General features: G+C 36.8%; 1 protein-coding gene across 3 annotated transcripts; it reads right to left on the reverse strand.

The window, feature by feature from the left end:
- Positions 1-10,805: 10,805 nt before the first annotated feature.
- On the reverse strand, positions 10,806-12,157 carry LOC121240084. Of its 3 annotated transcripts, none has more exons than XM_041137546.1 (2): positions 12,093-12,157; positions 10,806-11,510 (listed from the first exon to the last, which is right to left on the reverse strand). In XM_041137546.1, exon 2 carries the CDS (start codon positions 11,481-11,483, stop codon positions 10,935-10,937), a length of 549 nt encoding a protein of 182 aa, XP_040993480.1. In that variant the 5' UTR covers positions 11,484-11,510; positions 12,093-12,157; the 3' UTR covers positions 10,806-10,934. The 3 variants fall into 3 exon arrangements, with proteins under 3 accessions (XP_040993480.1, XP_040993478.1, XP_040993479.1); XM_041137544.1 differs by having other exon boundaries at positions 10,806-11,513; positions 12,093-12,129; XM_041137545.1 differs by having other exon boundaries at positions 10,806-11,516; positions 12,093-12,125.
- Between the last annotated feature and the right edge of the window lie 10,833 nt (positions 12,158-22,990).

Raw genomic sequence — 22,990 nt, forward strand, 5'->3', positions numbered from 1 at the left:
CACAAAAACATATCTGATCAAGGCTCCAAACCTATGAGCAATGCTTGACTTTTGTCAATTAATTTGCATGCAGACGATGAGGTGTATGATAATCAATTCTCCACCCATTCATAGTTCCAAATGGTCCCATGTATATATGCATGTATGTATATATGTGAATCATTATATATATATATATATATATATATATATATATTTATAAGTTTTTAGAAGATCTATGTGGTGTTTTGAACCGATACTAACCCGTGGGGAAACTGTGTTAAGTGTTAGGCCACTGTAGGATCTTATTGGGCTTCAGCTTATTGTTAATTATTTCTTTTTGCATATGTAAAAATTGATGAAACTTTCTTTGGTGTGGCTGTCAAGAACACAAACCACACATAGTGTCTCTCGCCATACATAGTATTTTCCACGCCATATACACATGACTTTTATTCAGTGATGCAGTGAAAAAAAAAAAACACTCGACAGGGAATGGCTTCAATCAAGGAATAATTGGATGCAACAACCAAATTACTCGGGTTTGTCTCTTTCAAATTTGTTATTTTATTTTTACTAAGAAATTTGATTTTTGGAAGATTTTCCCCACAAAATTCCTCAAGGCTCCACGAAGACTTAGTGTCTAAATGTTTAGGGAATATACTTAGTTGGAGATCACCTACATGGCGTGAAACACCGGCTGCCTCTCCTTTCAAGCATTCTTCACCATCTTAAATTGTTGTCATCAGAATAGACCGATCGGTATTTTGAGCATCCCATCATTGCTAAAGAATGGTGGCCTACGGATGTTGCCCATGTGTCACCAGCCTTCACCACTCAAGTGAGATGAACCATGTTTTCAAACTTCAAACTTGTGATTTGGATTATTTAACCTAATATGTTTGTTTTTGTTATCCTTAGCTCCCGCCACAGATTCTTGTAGAGCTTTGTCTCCCACCTCAAAGGGTTACACGGTCGAGGCACTCTTCTGCTACACCCATCGCAAGAGTTACTCTGTTGAGTGCATCTCCCACTTCACTCGCATCGCCAGAGTTACGCGATCGAGGGCATCTCCCACAACACCCATCGCCAGAGTTACGCGATAGAAGGCATCTTCCGCTACACTCGCATCTCTAGGGTTACACAGACGAGGCACTCTCCCACTAACCTAATAATTAAAGGTAAAACGGTCAAGAGATCTCCCATTAACACCTTCTTGCCAAAAAGTGACGTGGTCGAGGGATCTCCCACTAGCCTAAAACTTAAAAGTTAAAACGGTCGAGTGATGTCCCACTAGCCTTATGCTTCAAGGTTAAAACGGACGAGGGGTCTCTCGTTAACACATTCTTGCCAAAAAGTGACGTGGTCGAGGGATCTCCCACTAGCCTAATACTTAAAGGTTAAAACGGTCGAGGGATCTCTCGTAAACACCTTCTTGCCAAAAGGTGATGTGGTCGAAGGATCTTCCACAAGCCTAATACTTAAAAGTAAAACGGTCGAGATATCTTCTGTTAACACCTTCTGGCCAAAAGGTGACGTGATCGAGAGATTTCCCACTAGCCTAATACTTAAAGGTTAAAACGGTTGAGGGATCACCTGTTAACACCTTCCTGGCAAAAGGTGACGTGGTCAAGGGATCTCCCACTAATCTAATACCTAAAGGTTAAAACGGTTGAAAGATCTCCCATTAACAGGTGGCGTGGTTGAGGGATCTCACACTAGCCTAATACTTAAAGGTTAAAACGGTGGAGGGATCTCCCGTTAACACCTTCTCACCAAAAGGTGACGTGGTCAAGGGATCTTCTACTAGCTTAATACGTAAAGGTTAAAACGGTTGAGGGATCTCTCATTAACACCCTCTCACCAAAAGGTGACGTGATCGAAAGATCTCCCACTAGCCTAATACTTAAAGGTTAAAACAGTCGAGAGATCTCTCGTTAACACCTTCCCGGCAAAAGGTGATGTGATCGTGGGATATCCCACTAGCCTAATACTTAAAGGTTAACATGGTCGAGGGATCTCCTGTTAACACCTTCTCAACAAAAGGTGATGTGGTCGAAGGATCTTCTACTAGCTTAATACTTAAAGGTCAAAACGGTCGAGGGATCTCTCGTTAACACCTTCTAGCCAAAAGGTGACGTGGTTGAAGGATCTCCCACTAGCCTAATACTCAAACGTTAAAACGGTTGAAAGATCTCCCGTTAACAGGTGGCATGGTCGAGGGATCTCCTACTAGCCTAATACTTAAAAGTAAAATATTCGAGGGATCTCTTGTTAACACATTCTAGTCAAAAGGTGACGTGGTCAAGATATCTCTCACTAGCCTAATACTTAAAGGTTAAAACGGTCGAGAGATCTCCCGTTAACACCTTCTCGCCAAAAGGTGACGTGGCCGAGGGATCGCCCACTAGCCAAATACTTAAAGGTTAAAACGAGTGAGGGATCTCCTGCTAACACCTTCTCGCCAAAAAGTGACGTGATCGAGGGATCTCCAACTAGCCAACTACTTAAAGGTTAAAACGGCCGAGAGATCTCCCTTTAACACCTTTTCCCATTACACTCACATCCGAGTGTCTCCTTCGAGAACGAGTCAACGGGTTCGGCAACCGCCTAAGATGGATCTAGGGGGTCGACAGGCACCCTGAGCTCTTAAGCGCGGGATACTACAAACAAACTCTTACATCTACATAAAAACGGAGAAACTCCAACAAAAAGATCACAGCACGGGGCAAAATCCCCTGAGGCCACTAAAAATCCAAAAACGATCACCGGGCACAGAAATATACGCACTACTAACGATAAACATTCACATACAATCACTACGCAAATGTTCTTACAAACAAGCTTCACAAAGGCCCATTCTCGAAGGCCCTTACTACAAATTTTACAATTTCTTCTTGACAACCACTTATGGAGATCTCCATTGCATAACAGTGAAAAACTATGAACCAACTACCAGAATTTCTTTTCCTGCATGTTGCCTCCACCACAGTTGACTTAAAGATTCTCAAGGCCTTCCTGATAAACAAGTTGACCTAAAAAATCAAAAGCATTTGTTAGGGATTAAATTGAATGGGTCAAACCCTCTGGAAATCTATCACTAAGGGAAGAGATAAAGTAAAAAAATCATGCAGGAAAGAGATAAGACAAATAAATTGGCTTAAACTCTTAAACGGAAAAGATATCACAATTCAAGTTGGACTCTATCACTCCATGGAAATAACCTCTTTATAAGCAGCCACTCCACCACAAATTTGGGAGGCTCACTCTATGCACTCTCCACCAATTCTCTAGAGAGACTCAACTGAGACTAAATTTTGCTATTGTATTCAGCGATATGTGAGGCTACGAAATATTGTAAAATCATCACCTGATATAGTGGATTTTCCCCCAACAACCCGTGGACTCAGGTTTTTATGCCGAATCACGTAAATTCTTGTGTCACCCTTTATTTACTTCTACTTGCTTATTTATTATTTATTTCATAGATGAACTCGAAAAATACCGTATCGAAGTCCGAAACACCAACGTGGGTAGGGGATGACTCTTTTTTCCTTTCCGGTCTACTGTGCAATTTTTGGCATTAACAATGGGCTTTTATTTATTTATTTGAATAGTAGATGTAGTGTCTAAAATAAACAAACACACTGATGTAAAGTGTCAATTTGGCCTAATACTCCAATTCAAAATTGAAGAATGATGCCAATATTGGTTCTAAATATTTTCTTTCTATTGTTTGATGATCATTCTAGGTCTACTTGGGTTTATTTGATGAAATTAAAGTCTGAAGTTAGGACTATTCATTTCCTTCTACAATCATTGACACACCATTTGGAACAAAAGTACAATATGTAAGAAGAGATAATGGCTTAGAATTTAAAATGACAGATTTTTTCTCATCAAGAGGAATCATTTATCAAGTCTTATGTGTAGAGACACCTCAACAAAATTCTATAGTTGAAAGAAAACTTCAGCACTTACTAAATGTATCAAGAGCATTAACATTTCAGTCAAATGTACCCTTTTTTTGGAGAATGTATCCTTACTGGAATGTATCCTTACTGCTACTTATTTTATAAATTGCATTCCCTCCTCAATCCTAAACAATAAATCTCCACATGAGATCTTTTACAACTCAATTCCATCATATAATCACTTCATGAGGAATTTTGGTTGTTTGGGTTATGCTTCCACTCTTACCCAAAATACATTAAAATTTTCTCCTAGAGCAAGAAAATGCATTTTTGTATAATATCCTTTTGGTACACAAGGATATAAACTTTTTGATATCAAATCTCATACATTTTTTTGTTTCCAGAGATGTAATTTTTCTTGAATCTATTTTCCCTTTTCTTTCTCAGTCCACTTCTTCAAATTCTAACTTGCCAATATCTAAGGAAAATCATGTTGTTCTTCTTAAATTGATTCCTGATTGTACTGAAAGCTTCACATATTCTAAACCTTTTCAATCTCAAACAAATTTTGTTGATCCAATTACTTAAGACACTATAAATATCCCATCTCTACACGATGAAATTCATTTTCTACCTCTTAGAAGGTCAAATCGACAGCATAAGACACTTGGATACTTGCAAAGTTATCATTGTAAATTGACTGGTTCTAGCTTTTCTACATTTTCTGAAGATTCTTGTAACACCGCTTCCCAAAAAGACATTTTAGAATTTTCGGAGAGATAGTGTGCTACTACTAAACTTAAACTTAAAAGCTTTTCTTTTTAACAGCGCCAGATGCGAAAGATTTCCATAAATAACAAATTTCAATAAATCCTAGAAATCCAAAATAAAGTCTGCGGAAATACTTATTTAAAAAAAATACGGAAGTCTTATGTGCTTATCAAAATAATTTATTTAAACTATAAACCATAGAAATAATCATAGCATAATCTGTCTAGGCCTCTACCTCGCCTCTTGGGGTCAAGTCCTGTTCTGCAGTCTCATCCCCATAAATACCATCACCTGAGGTAGTTTAAAAACATAAAAATAAACTTAAATGAGTAGAATACTCAAAAAATAACACATCATATAGTAAACATAATAAACATAAGGTTTCTTGAAAAACGTGTATACTCACAAATACATATGTAATTAACATGAACATGAACATGAAATTATCTTTTCATTTATCATAGGCCGTTACCCATTGTTGACCTCCGTGAGTTAGGGTTAGCGAATCTAAGTAGATTACGATTCCGCCCGTGGCCGCGGGTTGTGGAATCTATATATAAGGAAGACATACTGGGTACACTACCGGCATGCACGACTTGACAATGCAATATGCCCATAACATAGGTACCGTCTTCATATCATAACATAGGCTGTTACATATTTTATCAAAATCATACTTTCATACTTGTCATTTCATAGATTTCAAAAGAAATCACATACATACTTGTCATATCGTGTCATAGATTTCAAATGAAATCGCATTCTTTCATAAATATCGTGGTACATGTTCCCTCACATAAATTCATGACTTTTGTAGAAAATTTTATACATAACTCTCACATAAAATAATTTTATGCATAACTCTCACATAAAATCATGCATTTCATAAATAATTCTATGAAATAACTCTTACGTAAAATCATGCATTTCATAAATAATTTTATGAATAATCTCTCACATAAAATCATGTATGCTTTTCCAGAATTATTTTAATGCATAAATTATCACATGAGATCATCAATATTCATAAACTTTCACATCAAATCATGGATTTTAATAAATAATTTAATGCATAAATCTTCATATAAAATCATAGATTTTCATAAATATATCATGATTGAGTACGTAAAGAGGAGCTTCCAAAAAAGGGCATACATGCAAAATATTTTTATAAAAGACATGCCATTTACCGTACATACATGGGTATGATCATGCTACTTACCTTGTAGTGCTAATCCACTATTTTCGGCACGTAATCGGTCACCTATAAAATAAATACGTAATCATGTAATTTGCATAAATTTCTAATTAAACCTGTGATTTTATTTAAAACCTAAACTACTATAATATTCTATATTTCCTAAACCTAGATTCCTCTTAACACTAAAATATTCTCATCTTTTAATCCTAAATAGGCATGGGTATTTTTGGAAAACAATACAAAGGGCATTATTGTAATTTAACTAACCCACTTAAGATTGATCTTACGGGTTGCATGCATTCGGGTTGGGTGGTTCGATGCTCACCGAGAGAGGAAGAAGCAGTCGCGACGGTGGGTCTGGTGGCTAGGCACAACATCAACTCTGACGAGTGGCGGCTATGCAGCTGAGAGTCAGAGAGTTATGAGAGAGAGAGAGAGAGAGAGAGAGAGAGAAACTGAATCTTAGAGAGAGAGATTACGAGGAGAAGGTTTATGCACCACGCAGCGTGCATGTGGCTTCAGGCGGTGGCGCTGGGCGTCACTGGGTGGTGGAGGCTAGATCTCCGGCATCGTCTGTTGCTGCTGATGGTGGAATCGCGGCGCAACAGTGGCATAATGTGGCTTTTAGTTTGGGCGAGGATATCTCCTTTGTTTCGGTGCAGTAAAACAGAGTATTGTCCGTGTGGTTCTCACGGCTGGGCGACGATGGTGGAAGGAAGAGCTACGGTTGCTGCGTATGGGAAAGTTGGTGGTTCTTGGTGTAGCTGCACGGCTGTGTCCGGCATGCTGGAGTCTTGTTTTCGTGGTTGTTCGCGGTAGGGGAGGAGCGTCTCGGTGGAAGAGGCTCACAGTGGAGGGCTGTGCTAGGAAACACTGCTGTTTTCAGTATTCACGGTGGAGAGAAAACGGCGTGATAGTCTGGGGACGGGCTGAGCGTTCGATGAGTTCGTGAAAGGTGGTCTGTGTGCTTGCGTGTACTTTGACATTGGCGGTAGTGGACTATGATTTTCATGCAGGAGGGCTAAAGCATCTTTGTAAACAAAGGTGGATGAGAAACAAAAGAGAAAAGAAGACTCTAGAGGTGATAAATGTGTATGCAGAGGAAGCGGTACGATGGAGCCGTGTATGCAGTGATAGATGGACAGCAACTAAACCGTGCATGAAGAGAAATCTACCCAGGTGAGGAGTCTAGGTGATGGAGGGCTGTTGCGGCAACCATAGTTTGATAGCAATTAATAAGGAAGTTCTCGTATGTATATAAAAAACATGGTGGAAAATCCTAGAGAAAACAAAGGGGAGAGACGTGCATGTGCATGTGAGTGGATTTTTTGAAATTTATGGAAGAAAAAATCCGGTAGGGAAGAGTTTTATTATGAAGAGGAAATAAAAATAGTAATCATGTTTGGACTCTAACACACACGTACTTGGAGTAAATAAAATAATAATAATGGAGCCTTAACTCTAGGTTTAAAAAAAGATCATCTATAATTCTCATATGAGCTTTAACTCATTTATTGAGCTTAAAAAAATTTATCTGTAATTTATCCCTAAAAATATAGGATCGGGTCGTTACAATTCTGCTCTATATTCAGGTAACAAATATAGCATTTCTAATGTACTATCTTACTCTAAATTGTCTCCATTACATAGAGCCTTTACTGTAGCTATATATTCTGATTTGGAACCTACCTTATATCACCATGCTATTAAGCATTCTCATTGGCAAGATGTTATGTCTGTAGAATTATCTGCACTAGAATCTAATAACACTTGGGTTCTTACAACATTCTCTCAAAACAAAATTCTTATAGGTTGCAAGTGGGTCTATAAAATTAAACACAATATTGATGGTTCAATTGAGGGACAAAAGGCAAAACTTGTTGCCAAATGGTATAATCAAAAGGTAGGCTTAATTTTTTTTTTTTTTAAGTAGATCACATTTTGCAAAAATGGTTACAATCATATGTGTTGTCTCTTGCTGCCATTCATAATTGGCATTTTTTTCATTTAGATGTCAATAATGCATTCTTATATGGAAGACAGCTTTTTTGAGGAGTAAGATGGGATGAGAATTTTCTTAATAGTAGTAAAATAGTTTGTGAATAGTAGTGAGAAGTTTGAGTTGAGTATTTTTTAGGTTTTGGGGAAGGAAAGAGAAGAAGTTGAGTAAAAAATATTATAAAGTTAAAATATTATAAGAATATAGGCTTATAATATTATTTTTGTTCGGGATTTGAAAATTTTGGAATTGTTTTTTTGTTTTTTATTTAAAAATTTGAAAAAATTGCAATGATTAGTTTGAAAAAGTTTTAATAATTAGTTTGAAAATTTTGAATTTGAATTGGGTTTTAAAATAAGATGGGATGAGATAAAAAATTTATGTCTCATCCCATGCCCCAAACCTACCTGAAATTTACATGAAAATACCTCCTGATTATCTTAGTAAGGGGGACACAAGACTATGCAAACTACAAAATTCTTGTATGGATTGAAACAAGCGTCTAAGCAATGGAATTAGAAAAATTTACATCTGTTTTGTTTGATATTGGTTTCTCACAATCTAAGCCAGACTACTTATTGTTCACTAAAAGGGAAGGCAACTCCCTTGTGGCCTTCTTGGTTTATATGGATGTATTCTTCTTGCTAGTAGTGACTTATCTTCTATTGATTCTGTAAAAGCATCCTTAAGTGCACAATTTAAATTGAAAGACCTGGGTCCTGCCAAGTTTTTTCTTGGGATGGAGATTGCACGTTCATAGAAATGTATTTCTTTGTTTCAAAGAAAATATACTCTTGAGTTGATTTCAATCCTGTTTTACTTGCTGCTAAGCCAGTCGTTTTTCCTCTGGATACTCATTCCAAATTATCCAAGAAGATGGTGAGTTAATTTCATATATTTCTGCTTATAGAAGATTAATTGGCAGATTACTTTATCTTTCTCATACTAGACCAGATATCACATATCCAGTCCATCATCTAAGTCAATTTCTCGACAATGCTAATGTACCACATCTACAAGTTGCTTTGAGAATTCTTAGATGTCTCAGCTTAGCACCTGGTCAGGGTTTTTTTTTTCCCAGCTTCTTCTGATGTTCACATCAAGGCTTTTGTAAACTCGGATTGGGCTAGTTGCCCTGATACTCGTCGTTTAATCAGTGGCTATTGTATTGTTATTGGTGAATCACTTGTTTCTTGAAAATCCACGAAACAACATACATTTTCTCGATCCTCTGTAAAAGCTGAATATAGGTCAATGGCCTATACAACTTGTCAAATAACTTGGATTCGTGCCTTGCTTGTTGATCTTCATCAACTTCATCCTCAACCAGCACTTCTCTTTTGTGATAACCAAGTTGCACTTTTCATAGCAACTAATATAGTTTATCATGAATGTACTAAACACATTGAGTTAAATTGTCATTTAGTGCGTGAAAAACTACAAGAAGGGTCCTTAACTACTTTAATTTACATGTTGCTTCAGTTCACCAAGTTGTTGATTTGATGACCAAGCCTTTATGTTCTAAGATTTTTCAGTCCTTGTTATCCAAAATGAATGTGCATAATATATAGACATCATCTTGAGGGGGACTATTACATATTTAATATATTTATATGTGATGTGTATAGGTGTTAGATGTATGGTGTGTAATTTTCTCATTGTTTACCACCCTGTTTCTCTGCATATATAAACCGACTTTGTTGTAAAAGAATCATAAAGAATAAAAGTGAATTCTTCCTCTCCAAGCCAAGATCTTCGTACTTTTCTCCTCTGTTTCAATACACGATGCATGCAGTTTCCTCGGTTTGTCTATATATATATATATATTCATGGTTCAAATCATCAATAATGATGGTTTCTAGAATTAATTTTGTAGAGGCTTATAAGAAATTAAGGGAGGGACCATGCCTGCATACGTCCTGCCATGAACATTACCTAGTTTGGGAGAAAAATGATAAGAAAAAAATGGAGGAAAATTATCTGCCCCTGGTCATGTGTTGCCTAAAGTGATGTTCTAGAATCTTTATGCAATGTATGGTCTACTTTTATGCACATATCATTTCAGTATTTTTCGTATTACTTTATCCAATATAACATGATCGTGTCTTATATATGTGTTACGTACGTACCTATCTCTCGGCCTAGCTAGTTGTGATTGAAGTTTATAAATTTTCATTGTGGAAGTTTTTGTTTTTGCCTAATATTGATGCTCTTAATGAAAGTTCTTGGAAAATCATATCAAAGCTATTCAGCTTTTGGTTTGAAGCATGGAGAAGAGATCCTATGGTTCTCTTAAGAACCGAGTTTATGCTGTGACAAATCCTGCTTTGCTTTCGAAAGATTATTTAAGATGTGAGTACTGGATTTCATCATGCATGAACAAGAAGCGTCTCCTCCACCCCTGGCCACTCACAGTGCCTCTTGTATATATGCACTATATTGTAAAGTATACTCAAGATCATTCTAGTCAATCTCTATTTTACTTATTAACAAAAAGAAGTATATAGTAGTACTACTGATGTCATACTTGGTACTCATCCTACTAATATAATCGAGTGCGAGGATGCGTGTAAAAAAGACATGAATATTGATATTTAAAATATCATCATCATCATCGTCAACATCACATAGGTTATATACATATATATATATGTGTGTGTGTGTGTTAGAGAAAAGATAGAAGATTATCCGTTCATTTTACATAATTTTGTTTATGATAAGGGAACAGATCAACAGTACCATTGTATTGGTTGATCAGGCTCTAACAAATTAAAGAAATATCAGAAAAAAATAATTTCACGTTCAACTTTCTCGTATGCTTGAGCTCTATACGTACGGATCATTAACTTATTTTGCGAGTAATTGCATGCATGCATGACAACAATAACATAAATGACGTTAACAGGAAAAGGGAAAAACACATTGACAGTAATCTTGAACATGCATGCAAATTAAGGACAATACTTTCGTTTATTGCCGATCGATTGAGAATAATATTATATGATTATCTAGATAAGAAACAGGTTTTTTTGGTGGTGCACATGTATTTATATATATATACATGATCAAATCATTCAGGAATTTGATCGAGGACTCCAATGGAGGCCTGACAGAAACCGTCCAGTCTAACTTGCTGGTCTGCCAGAAACTTGGGGAGATTGAACTTCATCAGTTCACGGCCACATGAATCATTGATAATGTTGACAGCAATAAGCATCTGTAGGCTAGAGCTCGCATAACTTGCCTTCTGCCATTTTTCAGCTGCGTTCTGGATTTTTTTATCCACAGACTCCAGCATGAAAAGGCACTGATTGCATGCGTTCTGTAACCCCGGCCCTAGGTTTTTGGGATTAATCATAAACGAACGTAAAGAGGATCGGAATGTGTCAAACTCTGAGAAAGCACACCGAATGGATGTGCGTCCAAGGTCTTTCACATTCTCTTTTGAGCTTTGGCTGTAAAATTCATAGCACGTTTCGCAATAGAAAGGCCTTGAAGTTTTGCTGCACACATCTTTTATTAGTGCTGCATCTCCACTCACAGACACAACCATACCCAGCAGGGAGACGCACAAAATTAGTACTGGAAATAAAACTTTCCACCTTGTGCAGGCCGCCATTCGCAAAATTAGATGGATGAATCTGGCCTGCTGCATGCAGGGAATTAAAAACAATATATTTAATATTGCAATTAATTAATTAACATTAAGTAAACCTAGCTAGCTAGCTAGCTTTATACAGACATTTTTTTACCTGTTTATATATATATATATATATATATATATATATATATCGTTTTTTTAGTCCTATCAGTTTTCACTATTTCAGGACAATTAATTTTGACTTTGAATTTAATCACATACACAAGCTGATCATGGCCGAGAGACAAAATAATTAAAATCGTAATTAAACGTCGTACTGCATGCATGCAGATAACATGAGATCAGAGGAATATGCAGATCACTAGATAAAAATTAAAATAAAATATAATAATTAATGAATTAATTAATTAATAGCCTAGCTTTTAGATCGAATGCATGCATGGGTACTTGTTTCATTCTATCTTAGGTGACATGAAAACAACATCTTTATCAAAGTACGTACTCGAAAAGAGAATTTTATCCAAGGAAGAAGAAAAACAAAAAACTTATCACAAGAAAGAAAGAAAGAAAGGTCAAAGGAATGGAATGGAAGACCAGAGAAAGAAATAGAACGGTAAAGAGTCTAACCTGAATATTTGATCAACAACTTGAAGGAATTCCGAACCAAAAGCGAGGCCGTCTTATATATATATTACTAGCATGCATGCATGCAGCACAACTTGGGCCCTGAAACTGATCAGGAGCCCCTTATTTAATTAGCTGGCCTAAAATAAGCTGTCGACTTGACAAAAATATATCGGTTGGAGATCTCTCTCAATTAAACTCTTTTGACCCAGCAATTATTAGCAATAATAATAGCATTGCATTTTGGATACATATATCGTCCACATTCCTGGGGAAAGTAAATCACTTTCAGCCATTCAGTTTTTGACCTCTCATTATTGCGGATGAAAATGATAAAAATAATAAAAGAAGAAATTGAAAATAATAATAATAGTAAAATCTAATAAGAAGCCGAAGGTGAGGTACGAGGAGACTCGATCGATAGCCAGACATTCCTCGGAAGAAAGGAAAGCTAATGCCATCAAACTTAAGGCTATTGACTTCAAGTGCTGATGTTCAAACAGTACTAACGGCTTCCTCCAACAAAAGTAGCACTAGCAGGTTGGTGTATCTTATCTAAATTGGTACCTATTAATGCCAAAAGTTATACAACAGAACGATAAGGAAGAAAGAGTCATTCTTGACCCACGTTGGCGATTCGAGTTTCGATACGGTGCACTTTGTGTTCATCCATGAAATAAATAATAAATAAGCAAATAAAAGTAATTAAATGGAGACACAAGAATTTACGTGGCTTGGCATAAAAGCCCGCGTCCACAGGTTGTTGGGGCAAAATCTACTATATCAGGTGATGATTTCACAATGTCTCGTACCCTAACATATCGCTCAATACAATAAGAGAATTTAGTCTCAGGAAATTCCCTCTAGAGAATTGGAGGAGAGTGTATGGAGTGAGCCTCCTAGATTTGTGGGGGAGCTGCTCCTTATATAGAGGTTATCTCCTTGGAGTGATAGAGTCTAACTTTACTTGTGATGTCTTTCCCGTTTAGGAGTCTGAGCCAACTTCTTTGTCCTATCTCTTTATTGCTGATAGATTTCCAAAGGGTTTGACCCAGTCATTTTAATCAAAAAAGTTGACGCAAAAACATATTTGATCAAGGCTCCAAACCCGTGAGCAATGCTTGACTTTTGCCAATTAATTGCATGCAGACGATGAGGTATATGATAATCAATTCTCCACCCATTCATAGTTTCAAAAGGCTGGTCCCATGTATATATGTGAGTCATTATATATATATATATATATATATATATATATATCTATAAGTTTCTAGAAGGTCTGTGTGGTGTTTTGAACCGATACTAACCCGTGGGGAAAGTGTGTTAAGTGTTAGGCCATTGCAAGATCTTATTGGGCTTGAGCTTATTGTTAATTACTTCTTTTTGCATATGTAAAAATTGATAAAACTTTCCTTGGCATGGTTGTCAAGAACACGCACCACACAAAGTGTCTCTCGCAGTACATAGTATTTTCCACGCCATATATACATGACTTTTATTCAGTGATGTAGTGAGAAAAAAAAAGCACTAGGCGACGAACAACTTCAATCAAGGAATAATTGGATGCAACAAACAGATTACTCGGGTTTGTCTCCTTCAAATTTGTTATTTTATTTTTACTAACAAATTTGATTTTTAGAAGATTTTTCCCGCAAAATTTATCAAGGTTCCACGAATACTTAGTGTCTATACGTCTCGGGAATATACTTCGTTAGAAATCACCTACATGGCATGGAACACCGGCTACCCCTCCTCTCAAGCATTGTTCACCATCTTAAATTGTTGTCATCAGAATAGACCGATCGGTATTTCGGGCATCCCATCATTGCCAAAGCAGGGTGGCCTACGGACGTTGCCCATGTGTCACCAGCCTTCACCACTCAAGTGAGATGAACCAGGTTTTCAAACTTCAAACTTGTGATTTGGATTATTTAACCAGAAGTGTTTGTTTTTGTTGGTACGATCAATCTCTAGCTCCCGCCACAGATTGCTGTAGAGCTTTGTCTCCCACCTGAAAGGGTTATGTGGTCGAGGCACTCTTCCGCTACACCCATCACCAGAGTTACGCTGTCGAGGGCATCTCCCCCTACACTCGCATCGGCAAGGTTACGTGGTCAAGGGCATCTCCCACTACACCCATGGCCAGAGTTACGTGGTCGAGGGCATCTCCCGCTACACTCGAATCGCCAGGGTTACGCGGAAGAGGCACTCTCCTGCTAGCCTAATAATTAAAAGTGAAACGGTCAAGGGATCTCCTATTAACACCTTCTCGCCAAAAGGTGACGTGGTCAAGGAATCTTCCACTAGCCTAATACTTAAAGGTTAAAATGGTCGAGGGATCTCTCGTTAACACCTTCTAGCCAAAATGTGACGTGGTCGAGGGATCTCCCACTATCCTAATACTTAATGGTTAAAACGGTCGAGGGGTCTCCCGTTAACAGGTGACGTGGTCGAGGTATCTCCCACTAGCCTAATACTTAAAAGTAAAACGGTCGAGGGATCTCCCGCTAACACCTTCTTGTCAAAAGGTGACGTGGTCAAGAGATCTCCCACCAGCCTAATACTTAAAGGTTAAAACGGTTGAGGGATCTCCCGTAAACACCTTCTCGTCAAAAGGTGACGTGGTTGAGATATCGCCCACTAGCCTAATCCTTAAAGGTTAAAACGGGTGAAGGATCTCCTGTTAACAACTTCTCGCCAAGAGGTGGCGTGGTCGAGGGATCTCCAACTAGCCTAATACTTAAAGGTTAAAATGGTCAAGGGATCTCCCTTTAACACCTTTTCCCGCTACACTCACATCCGAGTGTCTCCTTCGGGAATGAGTCGACGGGCTCAGCAACCGCCTAAGATGGATCCAGGGGGTCGACGGGCATCCTGACCCCTCAAACGCGGGATGCTACAAACAAACTCTTAGATCTACATCAAAACGGAGAAACACCAATAAAAAAATCATAGCACGGGACAAAATCCACCGAGGCCACCGAAAACCCAAAAACGATCACCGGGCACAGAAATATACGCACTTACTAACGACTCACATACAATCACTACGCAAATGTTTTTACAAACAAACTTCACAAAGGCCCATCCTCGAAGCCCCTTACTACAAAGTTTACAATTTCTTCTTGAGGACCACTTATGGTGATCTCCATTGCATAACAATGAAGAACTATGAACCAGCTACCAGAATTTCTTTTTCTGCAGGTTGCCTCCACCACGGTTGACTTGAAGATTCTCAAGGCCTTCCTGATAAACAAGTTGACCTTAAGAATCAAGAGCATCTATTAGGGATTAAATTGATTGGGTCAAACCCTCTGGTAAAATCTATCACTAAGGGAAGAGATAAAGTCAAGAGATCATGCAGGAAAGAGATAAGACAAAGAAGTTGGCTCAGACTCCTAAACGGAAAAGATATCACAAGTCAAGTTGGACTCTATCACTTTAAGGAAATAACCTCTATATAAAGAGCCACTCCACCACAAATTTGGGAGGCTCACTCCATGTACGCTCCACCAATTCTCTAGAGGGACTATCCTGAGACTAAATTCTTTCATTGTATTGAGCGATATGTGAGGCTACGAGACATCGCACAATCATCACCTGATATAGTGGATTTTGCCCCTAACAACCCATGGACGCGAGCTTTTATGCCGAACCACGTAAATTCTTGTGTCTCCCTTTATTTACTTTTATTTGCTTATTTATTATTTATTTCATGGATGAATGCGAAAAAGATTGTATCGAAGCCCGAATCATCAACGTGGGTAGGGGATGACTCTTTCTTCCTTTCCGATCTATTGTGTAATTTTTTGCATTAACAATGGGCTTTTATTTATTTATTTGAATAGTAGATGCATTGTCTAAAATAAACAAACACACTGATGTAAAATGTCAATTTGGCCTAATACTCCATTCCAAAATTGAAGAATGATGCCAATATTGGTTCTAAATATTTTCTTACTATTGTTTGATGATCATCCTAGGTCTACTTGGGTTTATTTGATGAAGTTAAAGTCTGAAGTTAGGACTATTCATTTCCTTCTACAATCTTTGACACACAATTTGGAACAAAAGCACAATATGTAAGAAGAGATAATGGCTTAGAATTTAAAATGACAGATTTTTTCTCCTCAAGAGGAATCATTTATCAAGTCTCATGCGTACAGACACCTCAAAAAAATTCTATAGTTGAAAGAAATCATCAGCACTTACTAATTAAATGTAGCAAGAGCATTAACATTTCAGTCAAATGTACCCTTAACTTTTCTGGGAGAATGTATCCTTACTGCCACTTATCTTATAAATCGTATTCCATCCTCAATCCTAAATAATAAATCTCCACATGAGATATTTTACAACTCAATTCCATCATACAACCACTTCATGAGAAATTTTGGTTGTTTGGGTTATGCTTCCACTCTTACCAAACACACATTAAAATTTTCTCCTAGAGCAAGAAAATGCATTTTTGTATAATATCCTTTTGGTACACAAGGATATAAACTTTTTGATATCAAATCTCATACATTTTGTGTTTCCAGAGATGTAATTTTTCATGACTCTATTTTCCCTTTTCGTTCTCAGTCCACTTCTTCAAATTCTAACTTGCCAATATCTAAGGAAAATCATGTTGTTCTTCCTAAATTCATTCCTGATTGTACTGAAAGCTTCACATATTCTAAACCTCTTCAATCTTAAACAAATTTTGTTGATCCAATTACTTCAAACACTATAAATATCCCATCTCCACATGATGAAATTCATCTTCCACCTCTTAGAAAGTCAAATCGACAGCATAAGACACCTGGATGCCCACAAAGTTATCATTGTAAATTGACTGGTTCTAGCTCTCCTACATTTTCTGAAGATTTTGCTCTATATTCAGGTAACAAATATAGCATTTTTGATGTACTATCTTACTCTAAATTGTCTCCATCACATAGAGCCTTTACTATAGCTATATCTTCTGATTTGGAACCTACCTTCTATCACCAAGCTGTTAAGCATTCTAATTGGCAAGATGTTATGTCTGCAGAATTTTCTGCAATAGAATCTGATAACACTTGGGTTCTTAATACATTCCCTCAAAACAAAATTCTTATAGGTTGCAAGTGGATCCATAAAATTAAACACAATGTTGATGGTTCTATTGAGGGACATAAGGCAAGACTTGTTGCCAAATGGTATACTCAAAAGGAAGGCTTAGATTTTTTTTTTTTTTAACTTTCTCACTTGTTGCAAAAATGGTTGCAATCATATGTGTGTTGTCTGTTGCTACCATTCATAATTGGCATTTTTTCATTTAGATATCAATAATGCATTCTTATAAGGAAGACGACTCGTTTGAGAAGTGAAATGAGATGAGATTTTTATAAATAGTAGTAAAATAGTTTGTGAATAGTAGAGAGAAGTTTGAGTTGAGTATTTTTTAGATTTTGGAAAATGAGGGAGAAAAAGTAGAACAAAAAATATTATAAAGTCAAAATATTGTAAGAATATAGTCTTATAATATTATTTTTGTTCGAGATTTGAAAACGTTGGAATTGTTTTTTTTATTTAAAAATTTAAAAAATTTGTAATGATTAGTTTGAAAAAGTTTTAATGAGTAGTTTAAAAATTTTGTGTTTGAATTATGTTTCACAATAAAATGAGATGAGATAAAAAAATTTATGTCTCTTCCCATGTCCCAAACAGGTCCGAAATTTACATGAAAACACCTCCTGGTTATCTTAGTAAGGGGAACACAAGATTATGCAAACTTGTATAGATTGAAACAAGCGTCTAAGCAATGGAATTAGAAAAATTTACATCTGTTTTGTTTGATATTGGTTTCTCACAATCTAAGGCAAACTACTTATTGTTCACTAAAAAGGAAGGCAACTCATTTGTGGCCTTATTGGTTTATATGGATGGCATTCTTCTTGCTAGTAGTGACTTATCTTCAATTGATTCTGCAAAAGCATCTTTAAGTGCTCAATTTAAATTGAAAGACATCAGTCCTACCAAGTTTTTTCTTTGGATGGAGATTGCAAGTTCACAGAAAGGTATTTCTTTGTTTCAAAGAAAATATACTCTTGAGTTGATTTCAATCCTGTTTTACTTGCTGATAAGCCAATCCTTTTTTCTGTGGATACTCATTCCAAATTATCCAAAGAAGATGGTGAGTTAGTTTCGTATATTTTTGCGTATAGAAGATTAATTGGCAGATTACTTTATCTTTCTCATACTAGACCAGATATCACATATATATCCAGTCCATCATCTAAGTCAATTTCTCGACAATGCTGATGTACCACATCTAGAAGTTGCTTTAAGAATTCTTAGCTATCTCAGCTTAGCACCTAGTCAGGGTTTGTTTTTCTCAGCTTCTTCTGATGTTCACATCAAGGCCTTTTTAGACTCAGATTGGGGTAGTTGCCCTGATACTCGTCGTTTAATCTGTGGCTATTGTATTGTTATTGGTGAATCACTTGTTTCTTGATAATCCACGAAACAACATACATTTTCTCGATCCTCTGTAAAGGCTCTAACAAATTAAAGAAATATCAGAAAAAATTAATTTCACATTCAACTTTCACGTACGCTTGAGCTCTATACATACGGATCATCAACTTATTTTGCGAGTAATTGCATGCATGCATGACAACAATAACATTAATGATGTTAACCGAAAAAGGGAAAAAAACATTGACAATAATCTTGAACATGCATGCAAATGAAGGACAATACTTTCGTTTATTGCAGATCGATTGAGAATAATATTATATGATTATCTATATAAGAAACAGGTTTTTTTGGTGGTGCACATGTGTGTGTATGTATATATATACATATATATATATATACACATGATCAAATCAGTAAATTTGATTGAGGACTCCAACGGAGTCCTGACAGAAATCGTCCAGTGCACCTAGCTGGTTTGCCAGAGACTTGGGGAGACTGAACTTCTTCAGTTCACTGCCACAATCATTGATAATGTTGACCGCAGTCCACATCAGCATGCTAGAGAGTGCAAACCGTGCCAGCTGCCATGCCTCATCAGCGTTCTTGATTTTCTATCCACGGTCATCAGCATGAAAAAGCAACGATTGCATGGGTCCTGTAACCCCGGCCCCAGGTTTTTGGTATTCTTCATATGCAAAAGTAAAGAGGATCGGAATATGTCAGATTTTTTCTCCTCAAGAGGAATCATTTATCAAGTCTGATGTGTAGAGACACCTCAAAAAAATTCTATAGTTGAAAGAAATCATCAGCACTTACTAATTAAATGTAGCAAGAGCATTAACATTTCAGTCAAATGTACCCTTAACTTTTTTGGGAGAATGTATCCTTACTGCCACTTATTTTATAAATCGCATTCCCTCCTCAATCCTAAACAATAAATCTCCACTTGAGATCTTTTACAACTCAATTCCATCATATAATCACTTCATGAGGAATTTTGGTTGCTTGGGTTATGCTTCCACTCTTACCCAAAACACATTAAAATTTTCTCCTAGAGCAAGAAAATGCATTTTTGTATAATATCCTTTTGGTACACAAGGATATAAACTTTTTGATATCAAATCTCATACATTTTTTGTTTCCAGAGATGTAATTTTTCTTGAATCTATTTTCCCTTTTCTTTCTCAGTACACTTCTTCAAATTCTAACTTACCAATAGCTAATTAAAATCATGTTGTTCTTCTTAAATTGATTCCTGATTGTACTGAAAGCTTCACATATTCTAAACCTTTTCAATCTCAAACAAATTTTGTTGATCCAATTACTTCAGACACTATAAATATCCCATCTCTACAGGATGAAATTCATTTTCTACCTCTTAGAAGGTCAAATCGACAACATAAGACACTTGGATACCTGCAAAGTTATCATTGTAAATTGACTGGTTCTAGCTCTTCTACATTTTCTGAAGATTCTTGTAACACCCCGCTTCCCAAAAAGACATTTTAGATTTTTCGGAGAGACAGTGTGCTACTACTAAACTTAAACTTAAAAGCTTTTCTTTTTAACAGCGCTAGATGCGAAAGATTTCCATAAATAACAAATTTCAATAAATCCTAAAAATCCAAAATAAAGTCTGCGGAAACACTTATTTAAAAAAATACGGAAGTCTCATGTGCTTATCAAAATAATTTATTTAAACTAGAAACCATAGAAATAATCATAGCATAATATGTCTAGGCCTCTGCCTCGCCTCCTGCGGTCAAGTCCTGTTCTGCAGTCTCATCCTCATAAATGCCATCACCTGAGGTAGTTTAAAAACATAAAAATAAACTAAAATGAGTCGAATACTCAATAACCAACACATTATACAGTAAACATAATAAACACAAGGTTTCTTGAAAAACGTGCATACTCACAAATATATATGTAATTAACATGAACATGAACATGGACTTATCTTTTCATTTATCATAGGTCGTTACTCACTGTTGAGCCCCTTGAATTAGGGTTAGCGAATCTAAGTAGATTCCGATACCGCCCGTGGCCGCGGGTTGTGGAATCCATACATAAGGAAGACATACTGGGTGCACTATCAGCATGCACGACCTGGCAATACAATATGCAGATAACATAGGTACCGTCTTCATATCATAACATAGGCCGTTACATATTTTATCAAAATCATACTTTCATACTTGTCATTTCATAGATTTCAAAAGAAATCACATACATACTTGTCATATCGTGTCATAGATTTCAAATGGAATCGCATTCTTTCATAAATATCATGATACATGTTCCCTCACATAAATTCATGACTTTCGTAGAAAATTTTATACATAACTCTCACACAAAATAATTTTATGCATAACTCTCACATAAAATCATGCATTTCATAAATAATTTTATGAAATAACTCTTACGTAAAATCATGCATTTCATAAATAATTTTATGAATAATCTCTCACATAAAATCATGTATGATTTCCCATAATTATTTTAATGCATAAATTATCACATGAGATCATCAATATTCATAAACTTTCACATAAAATCATGGATTTTAATAAATAATTTAATGTATAAATCTTCATATAAAATCATAGATTTTCATAAATATATCATGATTGGGTACGTAAAGAGGAGCTTCCAAAGAAGGGCATACATGCAAAATATTTTTATAAAAGACATGCCATTTACCTTACAGACATGGGTATGATCATGCTACTTACCTTGTAGTGCTAATTTACTATTTTCGACACGTAATCGGTCACCTATAAAATAAACACGTAATTTGCATAAATTTCTAATTAAACCTGTGATTTTATTTAAAACCTAAACTACTATAATATTCTATATTTCCTAAACCTAGATTCCTCTTAACACTAAAATATTCTCATCTTTTAATCCTAAATAGGCATGGGTATTTTTGGAAAACAATACAAAAGGTATTATTGTAATTTATCTAACCCACTTAAGATTGATCTTATGGGTTGCATGCATATTCGGGTTGGGCTTTATGCTTTAATGGGTTGCATGCATTCGGGTTGGGTGGTTCGATGCTCACCGAGAGAGGAAGAAACAGTCGCGACGGTGGGTCTGGTGGCTAGGCACGACATCAACTCTGACGAGTGGCGGCTATGCAGCTGAGAGTCAGAGAGTTATGAGAGAGAGAGAGAGAGAGAAACTGAATCTTAGAGAGAGAGATTACGAGGAGAAGGTTTATGCACCACGCAGCGTGCATGTGGCTTCGAGCGGTGGCGCTGGGCGTCACTGGGTGGTGGAGACTAGATCTCCGGCATCGTCTGTTGCTACTAACGGTGACGTCGCGGCCCAATAGTGGCAGAATGTGGCTTTCAGTTTGGGCGAGGATATCACCTCTGTTTCGGTGTAGTAAAACAGAGTATTGTCCGTGTGGTTCTCACGGCTGGGGGACGGTGGTGGAAGGAAGAGCTACGGTTGCTGCGTATGGGAAAGTTGGTGGTTCTTGGTTTAGCTGCACGGCTGTGGTGTGGAGGCCGTGAGATGTGAGGGAGAAAGGGATGGTTTCCGGCATGCAGGAGTCTTGTTTTCGTGGTAGTTCACGGTAGGGGGAGGAGCAGCTCGGAGGAAGAGGCTCACGGTGAAGGGCTGAGCTAGGAAACACGGTTGTTTTCAGTATTCACGGTGGAGAGAAAACGGCGTGATAGTCTGGGGACGGGCTGAGCGTTCGATGAGTTCGTGAAAGGTGGTCTTTGTGCTTGCGTGTACTTTGACATTGGCGGTAGTGGACTATGATTTTCATGCAGGAGGGCTAAAGCATCTTTGTAAACAAAGGTGGATGAGAAACAAAAGAGAAAATAAAACTCTAGAGGTGATAAACGTGTATGCGGAGGAAGCGGTACAATGGAGCCGTGTATGCAGTGATAGACGGACAGCATCTAAACCGTGCATGAAGGGAAATCTACCCAGGTGAGGAGTCTAGGTGATGGAAGGCTGTTGCGGCAACCATAGTTTGATAGCAATTAATAAGGAAGTTCTCGTATGTATATAAAAAACATGGTGGAAAACCCTAGAGAAAACAAAGGGGAGAGACGTGCATATGCATGTGAGTGGATTGTTTGAAATTTATAGAAGAAAAAATCCGATAGGGAAGAGTTTTATTATGAAGAGGAAATAAAAATAGTAATCATGTTTGGACTCTAACACACATGTGCTTGGAGTAAATAAAATAATAATAATGGACCCTTAACTCTAGATTTAAAAAAAAATCATCTGATAATTCTCATATGGGCTTTAACTCAGCTTAAAAAAAATTAGCTGTAATTTATCCCTAAAAATATAGGATCTGGTCGTTACAATTCTGCTCTATATTCAGCTAACAAATATAGCATTTCTGATGTACTATCTTACTCTAAATTGTCTCCATTACATAGAGCCTTTACTATAGCTATATCTTCTGATTTGGAACC

This window comes from Juglans microcarpa x Juglans regia, chromosome 7D (assembly GCF_004785595.1).
Source record: "Juglans microcarpa x Juglans regia isolate MS1-56 chromosome 7D, Jm3101_v1.0, whole genome shotgun sequence".
Classification (NCBI taxonomy): domain Eukaryota; kingdom Viridiplantae; phylum Streptophyta; class Magnoliopsida; order Fagales; family Juglandaceae; genus Juglans; species Juglans microcarpa x Juglans regia.